We start from the raw sequence: 15,071 nt of genomic DNA, 5'->3' as shown, positions 1-15,071 counted from the left end.
TTAAGTATACAATCATATTTCTCGGGCCTTTTCGGGCCTAACTTTGTAAATATACTGTACAACGATATTTATTGGACCGTTCTTTCTGGAGAACGTTTAAAGCACAACTGCAAAATTAAACCTCTAACTGCTGTAAATAGAAAATACAATTTTGCGTTAATTACATATTTAAGTTTCTGTAATTCGTGCTTATTTCGGGCTCTTTTGATTATCACACAAGCTCGGGCCGGGCTCGGGTCTAAATGATAAAACATATTTCGGACTCGGGTCAGGCCTCACATTGTAAATTCACGGGCCAGGCCGGGCCCGGGCTAAAAGTTCTGGTCCGTGCAGAGCTCTAGTTCTCCCACACTTTTGCCCCTGTCCTAGATGACAAAATAAAACTCCTAGCTGAATTTGCAGGGTGGTGGTAACGTTAAGTTATTGAAACTGTTACAATATATTTTAATTTTAATAAATAAATATATACTTTGGTCAGAAAAGTACTAATTGTTAATTATTTAAGTAATAGTTCCGGAGTCAATATGGATGAAATTACACCAATTCTTGTATACTTATTTCACTTTCATCCATCATCTGTCTCTTTTAACCTAAAAGGACATAACAGAGGGACGTGCTGAAAATTTTATTTCATTATCCTAGTTGGATTTTACCAGGGACTTTATGATTAACGAAGGATCGTTAATCATATAATGTAAGTTGAAAAAATCAAAGATATAAAATATGTTTATGAGTTGGCAACACGTTTTTAACTATTTATTTGCATCCCCCTACTTCTAATATTAAGAAAGACATCATCTTACGTGTGTACAAATTACGATCCATAGTAATATGTACTGTTGCCATATGCATGATTTACATACATAATTTACAAATATTATACATGTGGATGACTTGACAACTTCTAACGAAAACAAATAATGACATAGTTGAAGTTATTTAGTAGCAAGTTCTTTTCTTTCAATTAGTTCTAAAAGATATGATTTCCCATACTAACGCTGTTGAACATTAGGCTTCTTGAACACTGTCAGTCATAAGTTATTCAATTCTGTTGTGTCAGCTCACACTTTCGATTAAAAAAAAAAAAAAACACTTGATGCAGTCCTCAGTTTTCTTCTTTTCGTAAAAATTGTTCTTTTACTAAACAAACACACGGCGAACAGATGGACGGTAAGAAGACAATCGTACCTCACAAACACACAACCACGCACGCATCTACACAGATTAAATGTTCAATATCTTCTTTGTCTGACACAAAATATACATACTGTAAGTATCAACACAGGAATCTATATGCTAAATATAACGAAAGTTATGGAGGGGGGAAAGTGAAGTCCCAATGATGATGATGCACAGTGGTAGAACCGAATCCAAGCAAGATAAGTCCAGCTATCAGAACAAGAACTATGCATAAACTGAGCTGTAGGTTGCTTCTGGTACCGTGTTCCTCCTGAGAAGTCCTGAGTTGTGTCATCATATACTGTACCAAATTCCTAACCGCTTGTAGAGACGCGTTACAGCATGCAGAGGCAAGTTGTGAACTTAGTTCAGCTATTGAAGGTTCAAGAGATAAGCTTGATATTTCTCGTAATTGTCTTGGCGGTATAGGAGATGAGGGACATGAACAAAATTCTTCTTCTTCGTCGCTACTTCCGGATGACGAAGCTGCTGCACTTAACACTGCCCGCGTTTGAAGAGCCGCAGCCTCTCTGTTCCAGTTAGGTGGAATCTTAGACACCGGTTGAGATGGTGAGTCTTTTGACACCCGAGATGGGGAGGGTACACTAGCTTCTGTGGATTGACCAGCTCGGGATGGTGTTTCCACATTTTCTGTCCTTGCTCTTTCACTAGACTGTTTGGATGGTATTGGAGATAAGGAGGAAGCTGGCTTGGAATCGGGTTGTTTCGCAACTGTAGAACTGGGAGGTTGATCACTTGAAACTTGACTAGGAACTGTATCTGTTGCAGTAGGCAATGGTGATGAAGACTCTGTTGGAACAGGTGATTGACTAGAAAGAGTCTTTTCATCAGTTTGAGAACTTGAAGCACTGTTAGTTTCTGGAACCGGTTGAGATTGAGATGAACTGCTTGTCTGAGCTTCCGCACGAGCCTGTACGAGTGACGGATGCGGTTCAATGGATGTAACGACTAAATGCCCTGATTTACTTGACAATTCTGACACTTGGAGTGTCATTCCATCAATATCTGAGACTAGAATACGTTGAGCTTGCAGTTCTGTCACATTAATACGTTCGACATCTAATTCCGAAAGTCGTAATTTAGACGCTTGTAACTCAACTTCTGTGTCCGGCCCAGGCATAACATAAACAGGAACAACACGATCTTGAACTTGGGGAGGAGGGGGAGAAGCAGGCACTTCTTTCTGAGGTTCGGAAGTCGTGGTTCCAACATCCGCTCGAGCATCCGCTTCTTCTGTCTCAAACTCATCTCCTTCCATACAAACATCATCTGGAAGTGGATCAGTTTGAGTTGCAACAGACACTTCCGCAGGACGTACTTCCTGCTCAAGCTGAATAGGCTGTACTAACTCAGCCTCTACCACGGCTTCAGTTACAATAGTTTTTACGGGTACTGATTCTTGTTCCACTTGTAAAGGAGCTGCTTCCTCAACTGGAGGCTCAATTACTTCTGCAACAACTGCAGTCTCCTCTTTTATAACTAGAGGAACTGGTTCTTCTACTTTGGGAACTTGTTCTTCGTCTAACTTTTGTTCAGCAACTGATTCTGGTTTAACTTCATCTGTAGGAATTTCAGTCTTTTGTTGGGAAATCATATCATCCCTTTGTTTGTAAAATATATCATCACTCAACGCACCTATAGCTGAAGTTTCTTCCTTATCCAATAAGGGTAATGCTGTTTCTCCTTCAGCTGGAGTTTCTGAAAGAACAAGAGTACCTATTTCGTTCACTTCAGTTGCTTCTACAAATGCTTCTTCTTCACCTTCTTCCTCTCCTTGCTTTTTCACCTTTCGAGGAGGTCGAGGAGGAGGTGGAAGAGGTCGACCTTTCATTTTCTCAATGACGTCACCAGATTGTAAATCACGACCACTGCTACCTTGTGATTCCTCAACTGGAGAAGGACCTCGTTCTTCCTCAGCAGGCACTGCTAGTGTATCTGTTTCCGTGGTTTGTGGTTGTTCGTTGCCCACAGCTGTTTCATAACGTACTTCATGTACTCCGCTTTCTATTCCTCTGGTTTTCCTCGCAGGACGAGAAGGACGAAGAGTACTATAAGTTCTAGTTGGTGGAGTTGGAGGAATAATGTAGTATGTTCGAGGTACTTTAGGAGGTAGAGTAAAATAGTAGGAATATCCTCGTGGTCTAGAAACGACACTATACTTCTGTGATTTCTTTTTCCTTGTTCTAACTGTAGCTGTAGGTGTTACTTGCTTCTGCCGACGTGTTCTTTCAGGAGCTTTTATTACGGAAGCATATCCTGGATCGGCGCCATCTAGTCCTTGCTCAGATATAAGACTTTCTGGGGGAAGAGATTCTGCACCTCGAGATGTTCTGTCCTCCTCTTCGGCATCTACAAAGAGTTCCTGTTGAGAAGGATCGGTGCCTGATGGTTGTGGAGATCTCATCCTTTTCAATCTACGTGGAGGTAGTGGAGGAACATCATAATAACCTTCTGGAATACTAGGAATAATATATTCGTGTTCTGCTTTCAGTTCACTTACATCCGATGTTTGCACTTGCTGCTCAATGCTCTTTAACCACGCCTCACTGTATGTTCCACTCCAAGTTTGAAAACCATTTTGAACAAACGTGCCTTTCCTTTCCTTCTTAACTCGCTTCGGTGGCAAAGGTGGCGTCATTTCTACAGGATTTTCAGCATGTAATCCTTCTCCATTAACAAGTGGAGTTTCTTCATTACCAGTAACTTCCTTAGGCTGTTCGGGAGCAGATGTTATCACTTGTTCTGGCACAGTTTCTTCCTGTTCTCCCAGAGGAACTTCATACCTTGCCTCCTCAACAGGGTAATCATAAGGTACGCTGCGAGGTTTGCGGGACCTATGAGGGCGGGCAGGTGGGAAGGTATTGAAAAATTCACTAGGTTCCAAAGCTGCAGCTGCTGCTTTCTTCTGTCTCATTCTCGGACGAGGCTTCTTACGACGAGGATATGTCCTTGCAGGTCGCGTGGGGTTCGTACGTTCTGGAGTACTTCGGTATTGTCGAACAAGTTCCACATCCATCTGTTCTAAAGCGTTCACTGGAGACCGGAAGGCTTCTCTAATTTCGGAGGACAAATAACGTCCGACGTTAACGTCCTCTTGGCTAATACCTTTTTGTCGCAAGAAGAACTCGTCAGAATCTATTTCTTCAAGAACACCACGACGTCGACTACTTCCGGAAGATCTTCTTTCGCGATCCGATTCTCCTCCTGATTCTGGGTGGGTGCCATTAGTAATGCCCATCACACCCGATTCCTGTTTAAATCCTCCTCTTCGAATTCCTCCGACCACGAGTCCTCCCTCCTCTTCCAAGTTTAATCCGTATCCGAAATCTTCAGTCGCGACTCGGAAAGCTGGTTCAGGTTCATTTAAAGCCGCTTCAGCAGCTTCTTCCTCGTCATAATCCTCCATGTCTTCTGGAGGAGGAGGCTGATTTTCGTCATCCGCATATTTGATATCCGAAAATCTGTGAACCCAACGTTCACCAACAGCACCTTTCTTACGTGGAGGCAACTTGGGACGTTTCGGAGGTTCAGGACGTGGTGGTGGAGTTTGAGATCTCTTGGGCATTTTAGGTGAGGATGTAACGTAGTCAGAGCGTTTCGCTTTACGATCGAATATTCGTGGGTATGTCTTGAAGTCGAATTCGAATTTTTTCTTAGCGCCGGTGGTGCCAGCTTCTGCGTTCTCACGCTTTTTCGGAGATTTACGTGTAACTGCAAGATTGGGTCGTGGAATACTCCAATTCGGCATTGTAAATTTAGGGCGCTCAGGCATTGTAAATTTTGGCCTGTCTGGAAGAGTTATTTTCGGTCTTTCTGGTAAGGTAAATTTTGGTCTTTCCGGTAAGTTAAACTTAGGTCTTTCTGGAAGGTTAAATTTTGGTCTTTCCGGTAGGTTAAATTTTGGTCTTTCCGGTAGGTTAAATTTCGGTCTTTCTGGGAGGTTAAACTTTGGCCTTTCTGGCATCTGAATGTTGAACTTGGGCCTTTCAATGTTGCGAAACTTTGTTTTGATTTTGTCAGTCTGCGTACGTATTCGTTGGATACCTTTACTAGTAGCATCAGCAGCTGCTGCAATTGCAGTTTTATGACGAGGTGGAAGAGGTCGCTCCGCTGTTTGTGGCTGCTCCGTCCGAGCTCCTCTTTTTAAAGGCAGATTCTCCAGTGCTGAAGAATCCACCTGGCTCGTGGTGATGTCAGCATCTGTACGTGATTCTGTGGTGGGCGAGTGTGACATGTAGCGTTCCTCCAGACGATTTTGTAATTCCTGTGGGTTGAGCTCGCCGTTGCCCAACTCTTCTGCCATGAACTCATCTTCTCCCGTTCCATCCTCTGGCACCACCAGTTCCTCGTCGAGAGGGATGCGCAGAAAGCGACGATCTCCACTGGTGCTGCTAGTCTCCGATCTCGGCAAGGGGAGGCCGAGCTCGGAATCAGTGTCGGTGACACGAAGCATTGGCGGCGGCGGTGCAACTGGTTCGTATTCGTGGTCCCTGTGGAAGATTAAAAGAAGAAATTAAGTAATATCGCAGTATCATCTTTTATTTCTATTACAGTTGAGACCATCCTAAGCAAAACATGAACTAAATGCAAATTTTTCAACCTGAAAAATTGTTATATAAATAACAAATATATGGTCGTTCTAAAAGGAAGTTTCGACGACAATATTTGGTGCAAAACTAGACGAACAAAGTGGTGAATGGAAGGTATTAAAGATGCAGAATACCACAATGTGCACTCACCAGTATTTGTGGATAATATAAACCTAAAACTTGTAAAATAAATTCGATCAATACTGATTAAAACCAATAGACATAGAATGAGGTTATTAGCAGGTTTCCGTTTCTGTAGATTTTTTAAAAAAATTCAAATCAGGTAAATCAATTAGAGACTAGCACCATTTAACATAAACAAGAATTATGTCATTTTTTTTCGTATTATAAAATGACCATAAAGAAGATCGTCCTACTCTCTCTTTACTCTTACTGCTAAACAGCAATAAACAAAACTATTTGTATTCTGCCGTTCAAAAATTTGATAGGCTAGTGGTAATTTACGCCCACGCTTACAGAAGAATTAGGAATTATATAATTTACATGTTTTTCGAGAGTTTGTGTCATGTAATGAACATGCAGCAGAAAATTAAAAGCTTTGTGAAACATTTAATTTTGTTTTTCTCAAAATTTCCTGAGCAATCAACGATTACAGCAATCAATGTAATTAGCACAAGTGTTTTTTCATTACTACGAGAGACTTAATTAGTTTCTTTTCCACTGAGTCAGTTATCTCCCTGATATAAAATCAGAAGGCATACTTTCACAATTGAATTGGGATTACGAGGAAGACCATCATCGTTCATGCTTACACGAAACACTTCTATTATTTCATTATGTATACTTGATTGCAATAGGGTATTATTACGAAATTTCTACCTTGCTATTGTGCTTCATTATAGCGTCTTTGTTTCCCAAGCTTTTTCATAGTAAAATTCTATTCTATTTTTGAACTATTTTTCGAAAGGATACATGAGTCAGTGACTCAGCAGCAAATCAGTGTGCTTCAGTTTCACATGGTTTTGTTTGTAGTCCTTTAGAAGTAAAATGGAATAGATAATAGTTGTACCTGCTTAATGGTAATTGATGTTGTTTGATGTTGTTTTCTCGGTATTTTTTAAAATTATGCATAGATCATTTTTAGCTTTGTAAGGTCTCTATTTAATATATATATATATGAAATTCAAATGTTCATTTCCATTTTCTGCCCTATTATTACGAAAACAATCTTAACGAAAAAGGTCTTACTACTAGTTTAAACTCTATGATCTCAAAGAGTGGAAGAAGATCGGAAATTGATTGAATTTCAGTAGAGAACTTTCCAAATAAAGTGAGTTGAGTTGAGTTGAGTTGATTTTGAGTTTAACGTCCCGTTCAGCAGCGAGGCTATATGAGACGTGGACCTACTGATTAACGTGGAATCCGAACCACATGAGCTCCCGCCGGGAATCGAACCCGGGCCTCCCACGCCACCAAATAAAGTGAGTTAGTACGTGTTTCTAATATGACTGTGGTTATCCACTGATATGCACTTATGAGTAGTTAATTATGAAGGTTTTAGGATTTAGGATTTCTGTGTTTTCGGCATCTATGGCCATGTTAGCCCGTCACATTCGAGAGATGGCGTCCCTCGGCGAGCACACTATCCAGGGAAAGGAAAAGAAGAAAGCGGCATTGGACCCATATGTTAGGTACAACCCCAGCATTTGCCTGGTGAGTGAGGAAAACCTCATTCAGGATAGCTGGCCTGAAAAAGCTTTTTACACTTTTCTGACCAAGTGCCCCCACCAGGAATCGAACCCGGGACCGCTCGCACCGAAGGCGAGAGCGTTAGCGACTATGCTACAAGGGGCCACTTTAATTATGAAGTGTTTAGCGTAGCAGTAAGATCTTTTTCTTTACCATACATTTTCATTCGACATGTAATATCAAAAGTATTTCCTTTAAGAAAAAATCTCCAATGCTTAGAGCAGAACATAAAATAACCTTCAATTTGTTTCAAAAAATAATTAATATACACATTGTAAGCATTTATCATTACAAAGTTTAAGGTATTAAGCCAACAATATTTAAGTTTCTTCTATAAACAATTTGCATGCAAAATATATAAAACCCTTTGAAAGATATATATATATTCTTTCACACTCAGTATAATATAAGAATTAATGTGTGGAACGGCGGATCCATGAGCGTAAAAATTCTGTATTTATTATTGTACTTTTTAGTTTTGTTTGTTTTACGTTCAGTGTTCTGCCCTCGAACCGAAAAGAAACAATGAGATATGAAGTGCGAAGGCTATATTTTTCAACCTCCGTTAAGTCATCAGAGAACTACGTGCGGACAAAGCAGGGATAAGACAAAATTGTTCACTGGATGTCACCTATCCGCCGGATCCGACTGCCATTCAATTATTGTGGAATAATGTTTATCTGAAGCGCCCACCAAGTGTGAACTACGTGATATAAATCGATTTCTCCAAGCAGCTACTGAGTTCACTGATCACAATTCAGCAATCATAATCTACACCTTTCATGAACCACATGATTCACGCGTTCATCAAAGTTGTCTGCCACTCTAGATTTTTACCCTTAGCTACTCCTTTCCTTTGAGTCCTTGTTAAATTAAGATATCGAAGTACGTAACGCAGTTCAAATTTAACCAGTACTTCGATTGCTCTCGATATGTTTTCACACTCGCTACTCCATAATGGTTGAATGTAAAATGTCAATTGGTGTGGAGGATGAGTGACGTCTAATGAGCAACTTTGTCTTATCCCCGTTCCGTTATTCTTGTTTGTGGTTTAACAAATATTGAAAAAAACTACACCTCGTATATAATGAACTGAATGATGAAAACCCAATCCATCACACCTGTGCCCTGCGCGGGAATTGAACCAGGGGTGCACTTAGGGGGCAAGGTCCACGGGGTCCGTAGTCCTCCCCCCCAAAAGAAACTTTCTAACTCAACATACATGTGCACATTTTCTCAATTAAACTATACTTGTTTAACAGGGAAATGATTGATGTAGCATCAAAATTTGATCTTTCACTTCAACTGTACTCTTTCTCATAAAACTTTTTTTTTTCTGAAAATATAGGTGGAAGTATTTTACAATTACTTATCGTCTTTTCAGATGCAGAATAATACCCGTTCAATACTACATAGATGTAGTGGCTTGTAGTATTGAACACCCCTCCAAAGCTTAGACCCCCCCCCAATAAAAATTTCTAGGTACTCGCCTAATTTGAACTCACGACAAACACTAGATCTAATGATTGTCAGCCTAATGCCGCAGACTGCTCGACTGTTACGACTGTATTTATTATTTCCTTTGTAACAAGTTGAACTCTTTCTAGATTCATTTTTGTTTCGTTAATCTCATATTTATTGCACATCGTGTTCTAAGAATACAAAGTTAGAAGTAAATTGTTTTGCGATGTTAAAAATGTTATGTTTCAGCATTCAACATTTTAACTGCATTTTAAATGCAGAAAACAGACTGGCACTGGTAATGGGATTTTGATTTGTGTATATATAAATCTTTGGCAGGATTGTAATGATACTACATTCTTCCAACAATAATGCCGTTTAGTAGACACGGATGATGAATGATTAGGTGAGCAACGTTCATTTTGTTTATTTACACATCCATTCATATGAAATCGTGTTTCATCTGATATCCACAAATTTTCCAGGAAATTTTCATTTTCATTCACTTTAGCTAAAAACTATTCTGTGAAAATAACCCTGTCATTCAAATCATAAGTTTCAGTTCTGGAGCTAGCTGAATTTTATGTAAATATAAATCTTGAAACAATATTATTCCCAAAATGTGGCGCGACAAATCCAATGAAATAGTATTGCTGATCAGAACTCTACAAACTTCGCAAGAAAGAGGACGTGATAGCTTCAATAGTTTTTGGTGTTCAGATAGTTTACCTTTGTCCTACATGCTTCTTGCCTAGTACTAAAACTGTTGTTTCAACTCAGGTTTTTATTCTATAAACTGACGGAACCTGTGAATGTATCATGATTCCGAAGTTGAAAGCGACTTCCGAACTCTCCTTTTGCAGCTTCTGAGCACTTTATTTCCAAGATTTCATTGCAAATGCACATTTGACCTGACTCATTAAATGGTATTAGTGGGGGGGGGGATAACATCGTTATAATCTTGCAAACGAAATATATATAAGTACAGTAACTTAGTTATAAAGTACATATGAGATTAGAACACACTATTTACAAAGTGCATGAATCGAACAATTATGACAGTGAAATGTGTCAATGGGTACAGTTTCCTTCGTAAAACGAAACAAGTCAATGACACACTTGTCTGAATGAACTCAGTAAATAGTGGACAGAAATGTGTTTAACTGAAATATGGCTGACATAAATAAATCAAATGTATCACTTGCGTTGCGTAACATATTACACACGTTTACACATATTGCACTCTTTTCCCTGGTTTTAAAGACTATTGTGTGAAATGACTTGTGTAACTCTGTAGTGCATAGTTAACAATAGTAGTTATTTAACTTATACTAATTGTAGTCAACTTATAGATAACACTTAAGCAAAAAATATAAAGTGAAGTTTCGATGCTCTAGCAGTAAACTATATAGCTCTACTTTTATTCTTGTTGTCAATATATGCTCAGAAGATATAACAGTCATTTAATAATTGAATCACTGATTTGAGAAACGTCATAAGTCATGCAAACAATATTTTGCAAGAGAGGCGAAAAACGTTACACACAGAGTTATATTTATTTAAGGTGGCTGCGCTCATGTCTGCACATAACGGCCATGTAGGCCGACTATTGCTGTTGTTGAAACCTCTGTTACATCGAAAAATAAATGTATAAAACAATATTCAATATATTTAACTTAAGACATTTCTTTTACCCAGCACTAGGATCAGGAAAATATTAGCATAGGTTAGGGCAGGCTAGTAGCCAACCCAAAAATCTATGGGGGGCTCGGTAGAAGTTAGGGGGGGCGATTCAACCATATTATAGTTCATTTGCTAGCCTACCGTGAAAATTTTAGGAGTAAGCAAAAATTTAAAGGCGTCCGGCCCCCCTAGACCTCCCGTGGATACGGGCCTGGGTTAGGGTAGAATAGGTTAAGTTAGGGTCAAATTTTCGACACATTATTGCTATGAAAGGGAAAGTTATAGTATATTTCACGAATCTTGTACAAAAGACCACACGTAAATGTGCAAAATATTACATTAAAGCATCTCTGTGGTATGCATGCAATGTTGCAGATTAGTTATCTCGAAAACATACGCTTTCAGCCGTCGTCAACAAGAACAAGAAGATCAACAAGAATAATCGCTTATAGTAATGTGGCACCATGCCTGGAAGTTGCTTGCCGTTTCAAACATCTGCACAGTAAATTTCTTTCCTAGCTCACAGATCAAACGAACAATCTCTAGTGTTACGTAAAGTCGATCGTGACGTTGTAGTGTCTATTTAATTCTACCGAAATCCCTATCGCTAGACATAAAGGAATGGCCTCGAACGGGAAAAGATTGATGAATTTCGTGAAAACGTTTATTCGAAACTAGAGATAAACACATTCTAATGAGAATATGGTTGCGGGTTTATCCACCATATGCGTCACTAAACAAGTGAAGCTCGGTGACTGTCTGTGGTATCTCGTTCTGAACGTACTCGGTGAGGAAAGTGCACTCTTCGTTTGGCGATTTCTTCCCTATGCCTTCGTGATAGAGATAATTCTTGGAGGAATTATCTCGTAAATTATGAATACAGAAAATGTTCACCTCTAACTCCGCCAATAAAACATGTCCTGTACAGGAATTTTTGGTCGATTTATCACCTGCATAAAGTCAAATGCTATGCCCAGTACGATTTCATGATTTCGACATCTGTCCTTGCTTTCAGCCGTATTAATTTTGTTCCTAATGGATTGGTTTGGGCCAGCCGTTGAGTTGAGAAATGTCATAAGTCAATGACTTGTGACGTTTCTCAACTCACGAACGATTGTTGCAGGTCGATATTGCACGACCTACTAGCGCGACTACTGTCACTTCACAATCCAACGGTATAGCTATCCTTCAAGAATCAAAACTGCATGTAAACTTATTTTCGGCCAATGGATGACTTATGACGTCTCCCAAATCAACGATTCAATTATTAAACATAATTTGTTGCTTAACATCCTTTGATAGGTATTGGCATTACGAGGCAAGGAGGCAAGAGATATAGTTTTCGAGGCAAGATAACTTACGAGGCGAGAGTTGTACTGTAGTTGTGTAGCCCTTGTTTCACTTAATCAAAAGCCACCCAGACCATAAGTTTATTTTGTTAGTTATGTGTTGCAGTGAAAAACGATCACTAGTCAGTTGTTCACTGGATCACTCTGGTCTTAGTCTGGATACTTATCCAGGCTGATCCGGGCAGACCCGATGACTCAGAAAGTCCCTGTGCCTCAGGAAGACTTGGAAGTAGCTGAAACTATATCGGATCTACAGAGTTATTTTAAAATGTTAAAGTGGTTCATTGATGTTCTTTACTTGAATTCAAATATTCACGCGGTTCAATAATGTCCACTACTTGAATTTGAATATTCATGTGATTCAATTATGTCCACTATTTGAATTCGAATATTCACCCAATTCAATGGTTTCCACTACTTGAATTCAGTGTTGCCCATTACTTGAATTCGAATAATCACGCTGTTCAATTATGTCCATCGCTTGGATTCGAATATTCATGAGTCCAGTTGATAATGTGACATTATTTCTATATCATAATACGTTCAATTTAGTTTCTCCTAGTTTTGTCCTCTTGGAGAACGAATTTCATTACGATGCATAATTACAGGTTATCGTGGCATGCACCGCTGTCAGAAATAGAATCTGGGTCACGTATGCAGAAAGAGGGAAAACAAACACCTTACATGTCAATGGTTTATAAAAGATAAATGCTAATATGAACCCAAACTTGATCACACTTTGGTGCACGAGATCCCTGGTATAATTTCCGGTGAGACAGCTTTAAAATTTGAACATATTAAAATGGTTCAGATTTCAACTTAAACTGTAGGCCCAAGCAGTCTCGGACTGGGGGCTATAGGCCCCCGGCAGAAGCCTCACTTGGAGGGGCCCATCTTCCCTTATTATTATTGTTATTATTAGTAGTAGTAGCAGTAGTAGTAGTAGTAAAAGCTTAATAGGTTTTTGTAAAACCTTTGCGGTGGAGGATGACGTTTTTTCTTAAAGCTGTCAGCTTCATTTACGCGATGTAATGGGGTCCCAGGGTGGGGACCTGGTATGTTCTTTATGTTTTGCAATAACTTGTCAAACGACTAACAGAGGACCCCAGCAGGATTATAAAAGTCAGTCTAATTTCGGCATTCATAGGGCCCCAATGATGCTGGGCCCCATTCTTCATATTGTTGAAATGTACTCTTACTAGGCTACAAACAAAAGCCCCCAAACAGGACTTTATAATACTGTTAGTTTCATTCCAATAAAGAGACCCCAAAACTACATTCAATGCTAGGAGCCACTGAACTCTGAGAACAGAATAAACTACAATATATATTTAGAAAGGGCCCCGGCAGGGATTCCTGCCCTCCTGCCCTGGCCAGTCCGAGCCTGGATCCAAGTCTCACATATCCTCGCTGCTGAAAAGAGACGCTAAATTCCAACTAACTAATCAAATTTGCCCACATATTCACAGAAGAGAAAAGAAAATGATAGATTTAATGAGAAGATAATAAAATAATGATGCTTGTTAAAGATATGTTAGCAGACTCGTGGTTTTCTATGTATAGCGAAGTTACGTAGTCTCAAGATCCCTTGATCACGAATCTGTGCAGGTAAGACTGAATCTAGTAGATCACCTGTCCGATGACTTTCGGGTCACAAGTGACGAACTACCACCGCTGATGTGTTGTGCTGGTGCTACCATTACAGTGGTGAAATGCCACATAAAAATAACTTAGACACACATGGTTAATAATGGTAATATTTGTTTATAATATTTTACCTAATATTGCTTTGACTTCCGGTGTTTTGGATAAAAACAACTGAAAACTAAACATGAAAGACAATTTGTGTGCACTTTCTTATACCGAATGTGATAATCCCTTCTATATTAATTATGATGCCACATTAAAAAAAAAAAGAGATCATTTTTTAAATATGCACTATAGGTATTAAATTCAATAAATAACTAATTCAAATGCTACTTAAAAGATTAATTTTCTGTAAAATATAAAAGTTACGGACTTTGCTTAGAACAAAACTCAGTTTAAAGTACAAAATTCATTTCTATTGCATCATTCTGTCTCAAATACAATCCTTTTATATTTTATCCTATGCTAAATATTCGTAATACTTGAATGCCATTAGAAAGAAATTTAGAAGTAACTGATCATGTTTGGACATTCTTGTATTCTTATCTCCACCTCTCGGTGTATTATTCAAACATAAATTGAAGGAACTCTTAAAAAAAATACTACAAACTTTTATGGAATGTGACAACTTAAAATGTGTGTACTGAAGCCTCCGATAATACTGGACAACAACAACAATAAAAAAAGGCTAGTTGAATGTTTCCTTTCCCAAAATAGTTGATTCTTATTAATTGTGGGACAAGAAAAACTAATCTGACCTCACATTTCTTTCATTAGCTACTGTTTCTGAGAAACAGCTGTTGTAATGTAGCATTTGGTGTCAATACTTTATATTATGTATTACCAACTTTATTCAATGCTTTTACAAACTGTTTCATTAACCCCTGTTTGATATGTAACGGAAGCAGAAGGATGCTCTTCATAGAAACTAAAGGGGGATTGTATATTCTTCTCACCAGGCCGGAAATCCCTTATTCGAGGCCACATCTTTTTGATGTAATGGGAAGACCTGTCCCTACTATCTCATTCACACAAAAAACAGCGGTATTTCGTGAAACCCAATTGCAACCCTAACACAATAGCTGTGACTTTTAGGTGTCTGCATAACTACCATTGATGAACATTGTACTGAACTGCAGCGAGTATTTGTTTCACGCTTTGATGTTTTATTCATATAGACAGTAATAAGCACTGATGGAAGAGAATTGGAATTAATGAATGGCCCCTTGTTTTCTAACCATGCACATAGATTCATACAGCAAATTTGCAGCATATATGAGGTGCCCGTGGCTTGTCCTGGCCCCTATTTTCACACCAAAACACTGAAAAATGCTGTTCTCACAAGCGGCGTCAACGGATATTTCTGCTTTGCAAATGTGACTTCACCGCACACACACATAACAGAAATTATTTGAACTGCTGACACATTGAC

The 15,071-nt window shown here is 39.0% G+C and overlaps 1 protein-coding gene across 4 annotated transcripts in view; it reads right to left on the bottom strand.

Moving 5' to 3' along the window:
* Nucleotides 1-432: 432 nt before the first annotated feature.
* The window catches only part of LOC145690467 (uncharacterized), a 160,872-nt gene continuing 146,233 nt past the window's right edge, over nt 433-15,071 (bottom strand). For all 4 annotated transcript variants that reach the window (XM_081765378.1, XM_081765379.1, XM_081765377.1 and 1 more), the window contains one exon: nt 433-5,690. In XM_081765378.1, coding sequence (XP_081621504.1) covers nt 1,313-5,690 — 4,378 coding nt within the window. In that variant the 3' untranslated portion in view covers nt 433-1,312. The remainder of the gene's footprint in view (nt 5,691-15,071) is intronic.

The sequence above is a fragment of the Thermobia domestica genome, chromosome 7 (assembly GCF_964235325.1).
Source record: "Thermobia domestica chromosome 7, izTheDome1.hap1.1, whole genome shotgun sequence".
NCBI classification, from domain to species: Eukaryota; Metazoa; Arthropoda; class Insecta; order Zygentoma; family Lepismatidae; genus Thermobia; species Thermobia domestica.
The sequence above is the reverse complement of the archived record's forward strand: the minus strand, read 5'-3'. Positions and strand labels throughout refer to the sequence as shown.